This window comes from Phocoena sinus, chromosome 1, assembly GCF_008692025.1.
Source record: "Phocoena sinus isolate mPhoSin1 chromosome 1, mPhoSin1.pri, whole genome shotgun sequence".
NCBI lineage: Eukaryota > Metazoa > Chordata > Mammalia > Artiodactyla > Phocoenidae > Phocoena > Phocoena sinus.
In genome coordinates this window covers 56,409,381-56,424,309 of record NC_045763.1, presented here as the reverse complement: position 1 = coordinate 56,424,309, position 14,929 = coordinate 56,409,381, and the positions used below count along the sequence as shown (strand labels likewise).

The 14,929-nt window shown below is 40.2% G+C and overlaps 1 protein-coding gene across 3 annotated transcripts in view; it reads right to left on the bottom strand.

Annotated features, from left to right (window-relative positions):
* The window catches only part of AK4 (adenylate kinase 4), a 77,096-nt gene that overhangs the window by 35,874 nt on the left and 26,293 nt on the right, over positions 1–14,929 (bottom strand). For 2 of the 3 annotated variants that reach the window (XM_032650398.1, XM_032650388.1), the window contains exon 3: positions 5,741–5,860. The exons of the other annotated variant lie outside the window; for it this stretch is intronic. In XM_032650398.1, the coding sequence (XP_032506289.1) occupies positions 5,741–5,860 (120 nt within the window). The remainder of the gene's footprint in view (positions 1–5,740; positions 5,861–14,929) is intronic. 3 annotated transcript variants of the gene reach the window in all.

Sequence of the window (14,929 nt, the reverse complement as noted above, 5' to 3'; positions counted from 1 at the left end):
GGGCAACAGAAAAAAATTGCCCTTGGCATTTCTTAAAAGATGTGATTCAAAAGACACGGGATTGTCAGCTTTTTTTTCTGTAGGCATATGTTGCCCAGTGGGATGTAAAACCATTCAGAGGTCTGATTCAGAAAGAAAAATAGGAAGGGGATAAGGTCAGAGCAGTTATGTACAGTCCAGTATGGTAAAACACATTTGCAAAATCAGGACAAGATACTGTAGCTCCACCATCTGTAGTCTGGTTTCCCAGCATCCACCTTTTACTTGGATACCAAGGGCTCTGAATGAGCACGTATCCCGGAATATCTTAGGTCTGAGATCATTCAACTCTCAGGGAAAACAAACACATACAAACACGGCACACACTGAAGTGGCTCTGACTTGTGCTAAAAATAAATAAATCAATCAATCAATCCCAGAATTACCCACAGAAAGCACCAGCTAGTGCTCAGAATGAATCAAATGGAATACACAACCATGAACTGAATGATGACTCTCCTTGTAAAGTTATCTTTATCTCCAATGAAAAGGCTTAAATTATATTCCACTTATAATTCCAAAATGTAAGATTGCTTTCTGTCAAACCGAACTTTGACAACAAATTTAAATATTTAGATGACACCTAAAGTCACCTGGCAGACAATTCTGTTACATCTTGAGATAAATTGGGACTGAGCCTGAGAACTTGCAGGTTACTGTTTAAATGCACAGGTTTCGGCAACCAAGTTTAGAAGCAAACAAAAAAATCTACTACCTAACACACCTCCCTACGGGCCCCATCTCACGGCCAGCTGCTTTTTAAAAAGTGAAGAATTTGTATTTGAGCTGGTTATTCATAAGAGCTGGTTATTGTTCCCTAGTTACTTCACCTTAAAATCACCTAGTAAGCAGTAAACACCCTCTTTAAAAAACAAAAAAAAAACCAAAACCATCATAGCAAAATTAGAAGGCTTGTGCATGACATTCCTCTGGTTGAATATTTGTCTTAAAAATTAAAATTATTTTCAGAAAACCGCTCTCACACATTAAACGTCTGAAGAAATTAAAGAAAGAAAAAAGAGGGGAAAAACCACACTTATATACACATATTAACACATAAAAGAGTGTTTCTTATCCAACTAAAAAGCACACTGTGAAGGCAAGGCGGTGCTGAACTGGTTTTAGCAAGGACATAGCTGACCAAACCACAGAGCACTCACCAAGCCCAACCACTGCCACCCCTGGCGTCCCCTTGGTTTGCATCCATGCTACGTGTTTCCACCCACCATTTGCAGGATGCCCGTTTACAGCCATATGGACCAAGACGATGAGTCATCTATCATCCAGAATTCTTTTCTTGACCTTTTCACATGCAATCACCTTTAGCACACTCCATAGGCACGTCCTCCGCAGAACATGTGCCCTGGAACATAAGGAATTTCAAACTGAACACAGAACTTAGCATTCTTGATGGTCCTCACTTTGCCAAATGGATTTATTCCAGAGCTTTAAAGAAAAATCACAACCGAAACCATGACCAGATGTGTTTAGAAAGATACAAACTAAATCAGTTAGGAGACTGACGTCCTTTACTAAAAACAGGCCTATGAGGTAAAAGAACTTCAGTTACTCACCGAGAGGAAGTTATAGCAAAACAAAGCAGTGAAAAGATACATAAAACATTTCACAACTGAAGCTGACTTTTCCAACTTCACATGGCTGAATATTTTTTAAACTATTTTTGAACTTAACACTTCATGTAGTAACCTAAAAACAAAAATTCATGACCTGTACCTTATGTACAACAAATCACAAAATCTCATACAGCACTTACTATATGGCAAATATAAGCACTTTCTGGACATTCACTTACTTCATCCTTTTTGTAATCTCTGTTTTCCATGAGGAAAACAACGCAGAGACCTACAGGTAACTTGCCCAAGGGCACTGACAATGGCAGAGCTGGGATTCAAAGGGGGTAGTCTGGTTCTAACTGGGATCAGTGGTTATTATACTAACCACCTTCCCAAAGGAGTTTAACATAGATGATCCTTTTTTAAAACAGTTAAGTTTACTTAAAACTACACAAGTTTATTTTATAAGGTGAGAAGCCTTACAGTTAAAGAATTTAAACTAGAGAAATTACTGTTAGGTGGTGGCAGAGCTAAAGTTTATCAGTCCCGGCAAACACCCACATAAGAAGAAGTAGTGGGAGACTAACTTTTTTGAGTTAAATATTCAGAGTCTGGAGAAATTAACATAGCTGGAGAAGTGTAGGGAAGGTGATGACAGCCAAGAAACTCCAAAAGCTGGGAAGGCGATCAAAGAAAACCCCAGGGCTACAGTGCCTAACATCAGTCACACTCCTGTTGATTCTTCCTCCTCAATGCAGTCTTTCAGGAATGGTGCCTCCTCGCCATCTCACTGCTGGTGCTTAAATTCAGGCCTTCAGCATCTCTTGGCCCAATTGTGCCAACAATCTCTTACTCAGCTTCTAGTCACCACCTCCTCCCCTACCCCAGCATCTAATAGCTCTGCTGCTAACAGAATAGTCTTTCTGAAACACAAATACATCCGATTATGTTATTCCCCTTTTTAACTCTTCGGTGGTCCCTGTAACCAAAAATTTCCAGTTCCACCATCTCTGCATAGAATCAAAGTCCATCACCCCAGGATTTCCCCTGTCTCTCTGTTTGCAGGCCCAGGAAAACACTAGGCTAAGTCATTCCTCTCTTACCCAGTTCACATTGCGCCTCTGCTGAAAAAAATCCTTCTTCCCAGCCCCCATTATTCAACCTGCAGGACATCTCTCTATTCATCTCTTTTTCCATAAAGTTGTTCCACTCCTGCCTCCCACCAATAGAACCGACAACTTTCTCCTTTGTGTCTTCAGTGTACCACATGTATATGATTTTATTATACCGTCAATTTTTTACACACCTGACTCCCCTACTGTAATATAAGTCCCGTAAGAATACAGAAAGTGTCTTGTCATTTTATCAACAGCACCTGATAGTGCCTGACACACAGTAGGAGCTTTATTCATTACCGCCTGATAAACACATGCCTCCCACGGGCCATTATAGCCTTTCTCTTGACAAAAGTTTTCAGTTCAGTCTCTTGGTTCCCTCCAGCCCCATGAGAACATAGGTCCTGATTTTTTTAAATGGAAGGCATTCTAGAAAGATATGATCTACTCTATAGTCAACTTTTCAGAACACCTCCAAAGTGAAGAATAAATGTTGAATAGTATAGTTCACAAAGAATGGACCATAGAACAAATCCCAGAGGTTATAGGTAGGGTAGGAGATTCTATGGTCATATACATTCAGAACGCCTTGTGACATTTCCTTCTATGAAGAGTTAAATCACATTATCATATTAAAGTCCTAAGAAATTGGTTAACTTTGGACTTACTAACTTTGGATAGGCAAGTGAACCTTCCTTTGCTTCTGTTTTCTCATCAATAAATGGAAATAACAGTCTCTACCTTGATATGGTTATTGTAGGAATTGAATGAGATAATAAATATCAAATGTTCAGAACAATACTTGGCATACAGTAAGTGCTCAGTAAATTCAAGCAACATTTAACATTTAAATTGACATTTTCTTTTTTCTTTTCTTTTCTTTTTTTTGGCGGTACGCGGGTCTCTCACTGTCATGGCCTCTCCCGTTGCAGAGCACAGGCTCCGGACGCACAGGCTCAGTGGCCATGGCTCACGGGCCCAGCCGCCCCGCGGCATGTGGGATCTTCCCGGACCGGGGCACGAACCCGTGTCCCCTGCATCAGCAGGCGGACTCTCAACCACTGCGCCACCAGGGAAGCCCTAAATTGACATTTTCTAAACACATTTAACTACAAAGTCTGTTTTTTTGGTCTAGCCATTACTAACACTGCACCTATACACTTTGAGAAACACCAATCCAGAATAAATACTCTACCACAAGTTGGTCATTATGGAGATTTACGGCTCCAGACTTTAGGAGAAATACAGGCAATCTGATAGTTAAAATGGAGGACAATTCACTCTGGCTTCTCTGTGGCTGGCAAACATCAAAGTTGCAGCTGTCGCAACTTGCTGAGATAAGAAAAAGTGCATTGTGTGAACTGAAGGAAAACTACTCTGCAATGGAAAGAAGTTTCTTATGTGTAAATCTCACTACCCTTTCTGTACCTAGAAAGCAGTATATTCATCAAGTTCTTATCTTCATTGCCAAGGAATCCTGCTATTAAAGAGTAAGACAAATAATCCATCCAGTCCATTTTTTCCCTTTAAAAAATGAAAAGATTTATACTGGTAAAACTTAAAAGTAGATGATTCTTAATTCCAGCTTCCTCGAGTACAAAACTGTGCAGTATTGTGTGTGTGAGCATCTGTATGCATCTTCCTGGGTTAAGTATCATAGGAGTGACTGAGTTTTTTTTAACCATTTTTATAAAATTGAAGTATAGTTAATTTACAATGTTGTGTTAGTTTCAAGTATACAGCAAAGTGATTCAGTTATATGTATAACTGAATATATACACTTTTTCATATTCTTTTCCATTATAGGTTAATACAGGATATTGAATATAGTTCTCTGTGCTATACAGTAGGTCCACGTTGTTTACGTATTTTACATATAGTAGTGTGTATATGTTAATCCCAAACTCCTAATTTATCTCCCCCCCCACTGCTATCCCCTTTGGTAACCGTAAGTTTGTTTTCTATGTCTGCGGGTCTATTTCTGTTTTGTAAATAAGTTGATTTTGTATCATTTTTTTAGTCCTACATATAAGTGGTATCACATGATATTTGTCTGAGTTTTTTTTAAAAAATCAGGCCTATGTATCATTTAAATATTAAAAATCAAACAATAGGAATGGGTATATACAGTGAAAGGTAAATCTCTCTCCCAACCCTAATCTTTACCCAGAGCCAACCACTAGTATCAGTTTTTTATAACCTTCCAAAGACAGCTTATGTATGTGTTTGTAAGTATATATAGCAATATTATACTGTCACTCCATTTTTACGGAGATAATAGTATATGATATTAACTATACTGCAACTAGCTTTTTTCACTCAGCAGTTTACCTTAGAGCTCTATCCATATCAACACAGAGGTACAGATTATTTGGTTAATGGACATACCAAAACTTAAGGCAACCCTATGATAGACTGATAGGTTGTTACCAGTGTCTTGCTATTTACAAATAACACTGAAAACAAACATCCTTTAACATACATCTTTAGGCAAGAAATCAAGCAGGGAATTGCTGAATCAAAAAATATAAAGACTGCTAAACTGCCCTCCAAAGGTTGCCCATTTTATCCTCTCAAGAATACTTACTTCCTATACTCTTATGGTTTTCAGATTTTCTATCTTTTTTAATCTGACAGGTAAAAAATGATAACTAATGCTTTTAATTTATGTGGCCTATTTTGAATGAAAGAACCTCTGATTTAAGATGAGTCATACTTATGACAACTCAGTCATGGAAACAAAGGCACGATCAAAACTGGAACAATAACAGGAATTCGGTGAAGGTTTGCTTCAAGCTGACGGCTCTAGGGATGGTGGTCTGCAGACAGAGTAATTAAAAGGTTTCACCACGGGAGGTTTCTATCACGTTGCCAAACTGGAATATGTCTAAATAGATGACTGAACGTTTAGGGGAAAAGGGCATTTTGCAACCTGTAAGAAATACGGGAGTGTGCAAGGAGACAATGACCCACTATTGGCAGAGGTCCAGCGGACCCACACGTTCAACTCACCATCCAGTAGCCAGTGCTGGCCGCGCCTGTTCTCCAGCTCTGACAGCATGAGGCGTGTGATCACGTGATCTGGAACCAAAAGACTTTTCTCTATGTACTGCTTTGCCATATCACCAACTTCTATTAAAGACAGGAAAAAGACACTCTCAAAAAAGAAGCTTCAAAAAAAAAAAAAAAACTTACAAACTCTTTTCTGACAGTTTTGCCTTCTTTCTCATTCCTCCCTGATGGCACGGGGAAGCTGAGAGGCACAACCACTCCTTAGAGACCAAAGGAAAAATTTTCCACTGCTCTTCTAGAAAGAATGCTGGATGACACAAACATCAACCGGTTTATTTCTTTTCACGAGCCTCAGGATAAGCAGATGGCACCTTGCTGACGCAGTTGTAGAAGCAACGCAGTGTTATTAGTGGAATGCCAAGTTCATAAAAAGATGTGAATTTAAAAATTTTTTTCAAAGAAAAAAATGCTCATATCATAATTTAAAATAACAATTTCTTATATGTGGAAATTGTAAGTTGGGTTCAGAACAAATTAGCAGTTTAAATCTGCTAAATTTCTAGGAACTAAATTTCTTTTTTTAACCAAGATGAAGTCCTCTGCTCTCCAGGGATCTGATAATGAACCATTAAGAAACACATTCTTGACAGGCCAATTAAGTTCTTATAAAAACATATAGCAGAATTATATTACTAGGTTAGAAAGCTCAAGAATCATTTAGCCTCCACCTTCACCTAGAATTTAAGGCAGAGCCCTTCCTTCCCCAGACTGAGCCTATACTCCCAACTCTGACTTGAACACTGAAACGTGGGCTGTGAAGAGTTCCCATCACTGGACAAGGATCTCAAAATTAGGCCCAATGATGTGGATCCGGTAACGTGCAAGAAACAGAACATGTATGTGGCTAAACATGAATGTGAACAAAACACATTCATTCAACAAGGATGTGTTGACTGCATACGATTTAACAGGTAATATTCGACAAATGTAACAGTGACTAAAAGTTGCAGTTACTGATCTCTAAGCAGTATTACTTTCCTTAAGCGCAACAATAACAATCTTAACTGAGAGTACATATTATCCCAGGCACTTATACGTGTTATTTCATTGATTCCTAAGATCCTCAACTTTAGACAGGAGGTAATACCCATATTTTTGAATGACAGCTTTACTGAGATATAATTCACACACCACAACATTCACCGTCTTAAAGTGTACAATTCAGTGGTTTTTTAATGCTTCCTCAGTGCTGTGTAACCATCACCACTACCTAATTTCAGAACATTTATATGACCCCAGAAAGAAACCTTGTACCTATTAGCAGTCACTCCCCATTTCCTCCTCCCTTTAGGCCCTGGCTTCTACTAATCCACTTTTTGTCTATAGATTTGCCTACTCTGCACATTTCACATAAATGGAAGCACACTATGTGGTTTTTTGTGTCTGGTTCCTTTACTTAGCATAATGTTTTCAAGATGCATCCATGTCGTACCACCTACAGTACTTCATTCATTTTCATGGCTGAATATTATGATTCCATTGTATGGACATATATTTTTTGTCACTCTTTGGATATTTTGAATAATGCTGCAGTGTACAAGTTTTTGTGTGAATGCATGCTTTCAGTTCTCTTCGGTAATACCTGTAAGGTATATATGTTTTATATCTGAAAAATCACTGTCAGACAGAACGCTCAGAGTAACTGACAAGCTTGGTGTTTACTCTGCAATGGTCAGGCCAGCCCCAGGGCCCTGTTTTTAGTCCCATCCACCAAACTTTAAGGTACATATAAACAACAAATACACATCTTCCAAGGTGAGAGACCAAGACGTGAACTGGCTCCAAATATCCCATGAGGAAACAGTAATGAACAGGAATTGTCTTGCTTGGAAAAGAGAAGAACCAGAGAAGGCCATGACAATTTACCCATAACCTGATACTTGGCACATGGAAAAGGCATTAATTTATTTAATCCTCAGAGCTTAGAATTAGGACTAGTAGTAGGAATTATAAATGGACAGGAAAAGTTGCCTAAGGAAATTTTTGAATAGAGACTGCCCAGGAAGGGATGGTATAGAGAGATTTTGAAAACTGGATTGGGGATTGGGCTTAATTCATGTTTTAGGTCCCTTCAGATGGAGGATTTATGGTATTAGGATATATCTGAATTCAGTAATTTAATGGAGAACAGTATCAAAAATGATACGTCTAAGGCCTCTGATTATCTCCTGACTCTCCTAAGTGGCTTCCACTGATACCTCTGACACTTATCCTGTCCAAACTCAACATTCCCCTCCCACTCTGCTCTTAACCTAGTGTTTCCCGCCTCCTCAGTAATGGAGTCCCCCATTATCCGCAGTTTTCTTGGATTCAGTTACCCAAGGTCAACCACGGTCTGAAAATATTAAATGGAAAATTCCAGAAATAAGCAACTTGTAAGTTTTAAATCGGGTGCCGTTCTGAGTAGCATAATGAAATCTCTTGCCATCCTACTCCGTCCAGCCTGGGATGTGAATCATCCCTTGGTCCTGAGTATCCCACCTGTTAGTCACTTAGTAGCTGTCTTGGTTATCAGATCAACTGTCTCAGTACCTTCAAGTGACCATATTTTACATAATAATGACACAAAGTGCAAGAGTAGTGATGCTGGCCATTTGGATGTGCTAAAGAGCAGCTGTAAAGTGCTTCTTTTAAGTGAAAAGGTAAACGTTCGACTTAAGGAGGAAGGAAAAACATTGTATGCTGAGGCTGCTAAGGTATATGGTAAGAACAAATCTATCCGTGAAATTGCGAAGAAGGAAAATGAAATTCATGCCAGTTTTGCTGCTGAACCTCAAACTGCGAAAGTTATGGATACAGTGCATGATAAGGGCTTAGTTAAGATGAAAAATGCATTGAATTTGTACAATAAGATACTCTGAGACCACATTCACGTAACTTTTAGTACAGTATATTGTTATAATTGTCCTATTTTATTAATTATTGTTGTTAACCTCTTACCTTACCTAATTTATAAATTACTTTACCATAAAATTACTTTATCAAAATTCCTTTATCCTAGGTATGTATGTATAGAGAAAAAACATAGTGTGTGTGTATATATATATATATATATATATATATATATATATATATGGTTCAGTACTCTCTGTAGTTTCAGGCATCAACTGGGGGCCTTGGAACCTATTCCCCATGAATAAGGGGATGTCACCTAAGGTTAAGCACAGTTGTCTTGATTTTTCCCATTCTTTTATATCTAACTGAACATGAAGATTTTGAAATTCTACTTCCACAGTGTCTCTCATATCCAAGACAATTGATCAAAACATAATAGTGCAACAGTAACTACTGGTCAACAAATTTGAGCAAGCTGTGGGGATGCTGCAGAACAGGCTATGTCGTTGTGAGGAGAGAGAAGTGCAGCGATGGCCCTGGACCACCCTGGTGGTTAACAGGAGCGCATGGCTTCTCAGAAAGCTGAGCCAAAGGAAGGAAGCAGCTACATACACTCCAAAACCTAATTTAGAAATCTTTATATAGTGAAGAGGAGACAATTGGTCAAAGAACCAACAGACTGATAAGCCGTCTCATAGCTAAGATCAAAGTGGGTCCTTTACCCATACCAATCATTGACCATCTACAAAATCAAAAGATTGCTTCCGGGGTCTTCCACATATCAGTCAACCAAAATAATAAATAATTAGATTACCTAAACAGCCAATTCTCAATTCTTAGCTCACCTGACTTCTCAGTAGCATGCGAGATGGCTCCTTTGCAATAAGTACAGCAGCTAGAGTGATCCTTTTAAAATGCAAGCCCATCATAACCCTCCAATGACTTCCCATCTCACTGGAAGTATAAGTCAAGCCCTCACCTTGGTCTCCAAGGCCCTGTGTGATTAGGCCCTAGTTCTCTGACCCCATCTCCTACTTCTCTCCTCATTGCCCATCCTATTCCAGACACAACAGCCTCCTTGCACTTTCCTGAAGATCATAAGCATGTGCCCTCGCCAGGACCTTTGCATTTGTTCTTTCCTCTGCCAGGAACACTCTGTCCTCCAGAATTTCACATGGGTCAAGCCCTCATTGCATCCAGATCTCTGATTAAGTATCACCTCAAAATGGGCTTCTCGGGGTTTCCCTGGTGGCGCAGTGGTTGAGAGTCCGCCTGCCGATGCAGTTCGTGCCCCGGTCCGGGAAGATCCCACATGCCGCGGAGCGGCTGGGCCCGTGAGCCATGGCCGCTGAGCCTGCGCGTCCGGAGCCTGTGCTCTGCGACGGGAGACGCCACAACAGTGAGAGGCCCACGTACCGCCAAAAAAAAAGGGCTTCCCACCCTATCTAAACAGCACAAGCACAAACACAGACCCCTATCACCCTCTACTCTCTTATCCTACTGTGCATTATTTTCTAGAACTACAGACTTTACATATTGTATATTGATGTATTTGTGAATTCACTTTCTGTCCACCCCCACCAGAATATTGCTATTAGTTCATTGAAAAAATAATACTACTTTCCTCACTGCCATATCCTCAGTGCTTAGAATATAATCTGGCATGTATAGATAACTCCATAAAATTTTGTTGCACGAATGAATGAACACACTGAAGATTACAGAGAATTCTTTTCCCCTGGCAAAAATCAGTGTGATCTTCCTATACAGTTATTACAGAACCATTTCCCCAAGATCATAGATAGCTCAACTTTGCCAGGTATCAACGTTTTCAAGGGAAATATAGAAAAGTGTGATCAGTACTAACTAGGTGAGATGGCCATGTAGGGTTTCATAGCTCAGTCTTATTTCCTCAGCCTTTCAAACTATGAATAGCAATGAATGAGGTCGGGGAGGGAAAACTGGGGAGAAGGAAACACCAGGACCCAACGTTGCAGAGGCATGGGGCTGCTTGGCATACTTGGAGGAACTTCAGTTAGTGACATCTGACAAAACCACGCCATGAGAGAGAGCTAGACCGGTAGGTTAAGGAGTATGGGCTTCGAGGGACTAAAGGAAAAATGGGTAGTTCCAGAAATGCCATTCCCACAGCTAAAACCAACTATTTAATTTGCAGGGCCCAGCACAAAATGAAAATATGGAGCCTCCTTGTTCAAAAACTAAAAATTTAAAAAAAAAAAAAAAAACTAAAAATTTCTAGATGGCAACAGCAGAGCATTACACTAAGTGCAGGGCCTTGTGTGACTACACAAGTCAATGCCCACGGCGATGTGAAATTTGGACAGGGTTGGCGTGGTGAAAGCCAAGGAGGCTGTGACAATAATCCAAGCACAAACAGGCCTGGTCCAAAGCAGAGGCAACATCAGAAGACCTTCTGGCCCTTGAGAGTACCTTGAGCTAACCCAACGGAGACTGTGCAACTCCAAGTTCAAAATAACCCCGTGGAAGACTTCCAGAACCATCTTAATCCAATTTACTAGTGAAGAGAAAGATCTAAGCAGCATCCTTTCCCATTTTGGGCAGGCTGGGCTCTTCTCTGGAGCAGGACAGACAGCATGCCCTCTAATCTGATACAAAATCAAACTTGCTCCATGTCTCTCACTCCACACCCCACCCCCCCTAAAAACCAGGAAAAGCCAACAGCAGCCAGAGCAAAGTGGCCTTAACATATCTACACCTGAATGAAGACTTCACTACAGCAGCAAACTGAAATAAAACACTAGTTAGAAGACAAGTCCATTCCAGAAAACAGGACCTTCATCTGCCCTTGTCAGTTTCCTTGGAGGAGAAAGCAGTATCATTAAACGCTAATGCCAGCATGTTTGAATAAAACACATACCTGCTCCAATTCCTCAAGCAGTATTCCAAAGAAAGGCTGTACATACACATACGTTGTCTTACACTACTTTTGCATCCTTAGTGTGTACACGTATGTGCACACACACACACACACACACACTAAAATAATAAACCATAAACCACCAGGAAGGTTTCAAAAATAAACTTAATAAATTAAGAGTAACTCAAAAAAAGACCAACAGCTTTGCATATCTTAAGTGTCACAAAAACCAAAAAATAAAACTAATCATGTGTTTATGAGATTGACCAGAACACCAGTGAATAAGGCCACATTTGGAAAAACTTTCTTCAGAAATGGAAAGTGTCAGATGACAAAATGGTATGTATTATAAAATTATGCATGTATGTATATGTATAGATAGATATTACCATTGTCAATGTTAAATGTATTAGAAGAAAATACACCTCTTTTACAATATAAAGTTTGTAGCAATGCATCTTACAAACCTATTCCATTTAATTACTACTAAATATAAATTAAAATAGACATGACCTTGGTTACCTTAGAAATATATATTTTCAATTTCTAGCCAGATCAGACAACATATAAGTTTTCAGAATTTAACACTACCTATTAAGTTGTATATTTAAAATAACACCAAATAGAAAATTTTAAGATAACACAGAACTTAAGTACCTATTAAATAGGTCATTTCTCCAAAACTCAGGCTTCCAGGCTATGGAAGATATTTTTATTGACCTCAGTTCTTTCACATTAAAGTTGTCCATATTCGCCTTAACAGACCGACATAGATCATTGTATTCTGGGCAGCAAATATGGCAAAACACTGTCCACTGCTAAAAGGGGAGGATTTGGGGCACACGATTTGAATTATCTTGATTAAAAAGAAAACACCAGGACTTCCCTGGTGGTGCAATGGTTAAGAATCCACCTGCCAATGCAGGGGACACGGGTTCGATCCCCGGCCCGGGAAGATCCCACATGCCACAGAGCAACTAAGCCCGTGCACCACAACTACTGAGCCTGTGCTCTAGAGCACACGAGCCACAACTACTGAGCCTGCGTGCCACAACTACTGAGCCCACGTGCCACAACTACTGAAGCCCACGTGCCTAGAGCCCATGCTCCGCAACAAGAGAAGCCACCACAGTGAGAAGCCCATAACGAAGAGTAGCCCCCACTCGCCGCAACTAGAGAAAGCCTGCACGCAGCAACAAAGACCCAAATATAAAATAAATTTTAAAAAGAAAGAAAAGAAAAAAGAAAAAAAAAAACTAGGAGAGCCACTAAGCAAATAACATTTCTTTAGAAAAACCATGAGAAAACACTCGCAGATATGTAGGTGGCACAAAATCCATTCTATAGCCGCCCTAAATATTCACAACTGCCAGCTCAAACATTCCAGAGACTGAATGACTTCCAAAAAGAAATAAATGCATAAAGGTCCAATATGTGAAAGACAGATTACTGAAATGGGCGGTGGGGGGAGATGGTAAACACTTCACTCAGGGGAAACTGGAGAATATGGGACGTGGTTGGTTTTATGGTTTAAGTACTCTCTGAATCCACTTAATACTCACTCAGTTGATATTTATTCAGCATCTACCATGGGCCAGGCCCTGTGCCAACCTCAGAGGAGGCCTGTCACAACCTCAGAGGAGGCCTGTCCCAACCTCAGAGGAGGCCTGTCCCAGAGCTCAGAACCTAAACACGGGGATCAGGTGCCAGCCACAGAAAGCTTTCAATAGCAAAATTTTATGGAATTTTACTCTGTCAGGCAAAAAAATTAAATAGTCGGTAATTATCACATTAAGGTATACAAGCTCTTATGTTGTCAATAAAATTCCGTATAAATACATTTTGAAACAGAAAGAGGCTACTGGTCACAAACTAAATGAGGGTATTTGGTCCAATATTCAACCTGCCAGCTAATTCACCTTTGACTACTGAAGAGTTATCCCTAAAATCCTAGTCCAGAGTTAACAGAAAGTCAACCAGGATCCCTTAATCTCTTGACACTGGAGACAAAACGATTTGTTTTAACAAAGGTGGAGATTAAGAAAGATAATCAACTTTAGTCAGGTAAAATCCACTACTGGAATGGAAGTCTCTTGAAACCAAACCTCAACTACTATTAATACTTTAAGCAAAGGCAAGTGAGGTCTTTTTATTTGATTTGAATATATCTGTCTTTTGTCTTTCTTTGTCAAATACTTTTTTCAGTAACTAGCCCAGAAAGTACCAGCATAAGGACAGCAATGACAAGGGTGTTTTGTGGCATGGGCCTCCAACCAGCTGTGCAATGACCCTGCCAGCATCCTACCAGACACCTCCCCCTTTATCCCTAGTGTATGTGAGTCACTCCAATTACTCAGAACCACAGGTGAAAACTCTCTTCCCCAGGAACATGCCACTTATCTAACCAAAATTTTCTGTGCATCTACTACACGCAAGGCACAAGAGATACAAATATAAGAACACCTCCAAGAATGAGGAGTGGGGACAGACTCATGAACATAATTATTAAAAAGTGTATGCTCGGGCTTCCCTGGTGGCACAGTGGTTGAGAGTCCACCTGCCAATGCAGGGGACACGGATTCGTGCCCTGGTCTGGGAGGATCCCACATGCCGCGGAGTGGCTGGGCCCGTGAGCCATGGCCGCTGAGCCTGTGCGTCCAGAGCCTGTGCTCCGCAACGGGAGAGGCCACAACAGTGAGAGGCCCGCATACCGCGCAAAAAAAAAAAAAAAAAAAAAAGTGTATGCTCTGGGACTTGCCTGGTGGTCCAGTGGTAAAGAATCTGCCTTCCAATGCAGGGGATGCAGGTTCGATCCCTGGTCGGGGAACTAAGATCCCACATGACACGGGGCAACTAAGCCCACGCACCACAATTACTGAGCTCGCACGCCTCAATGAGCGAGCCCACGTGCCACAAACTACAGAGCCCACGTGCCGCAACTAGAGAGAGAACACCCGCATGCCGCAGCTAAAGAGAAGCCCCTGAGCCGCAACGAAGACCCAAAGCAGCCAAAAAAAACTATAATAATAATAAAATAAAATAAATAAAATTTAAAAAGAAGGTACCTGAGATAAATTTATAACTTATTTATTGTAAAATAATGCAAAACCTTGAAACTATAAAGACTAATCCTATTTGTTCTTTGTTCCTTCGGACATCATCAGACTAAGATGCCCAACAGGTTGAGGTCACTGACCACATGTCTCTCCTGATTTCACATGAACTACACCTGTCTTCAAAACCTTTCCTCTGCCATTCAGTCTCAGGGTAAAAAATATAGCTCATCATGGGGTCAATTATTATTGTGTTTTAACCAAAGGAAATTGCAGCAAAAAATTATTTAAATCCGTGATCTATATAATCAATTACTCCCTACATCAAAAGGAGGTTAACAG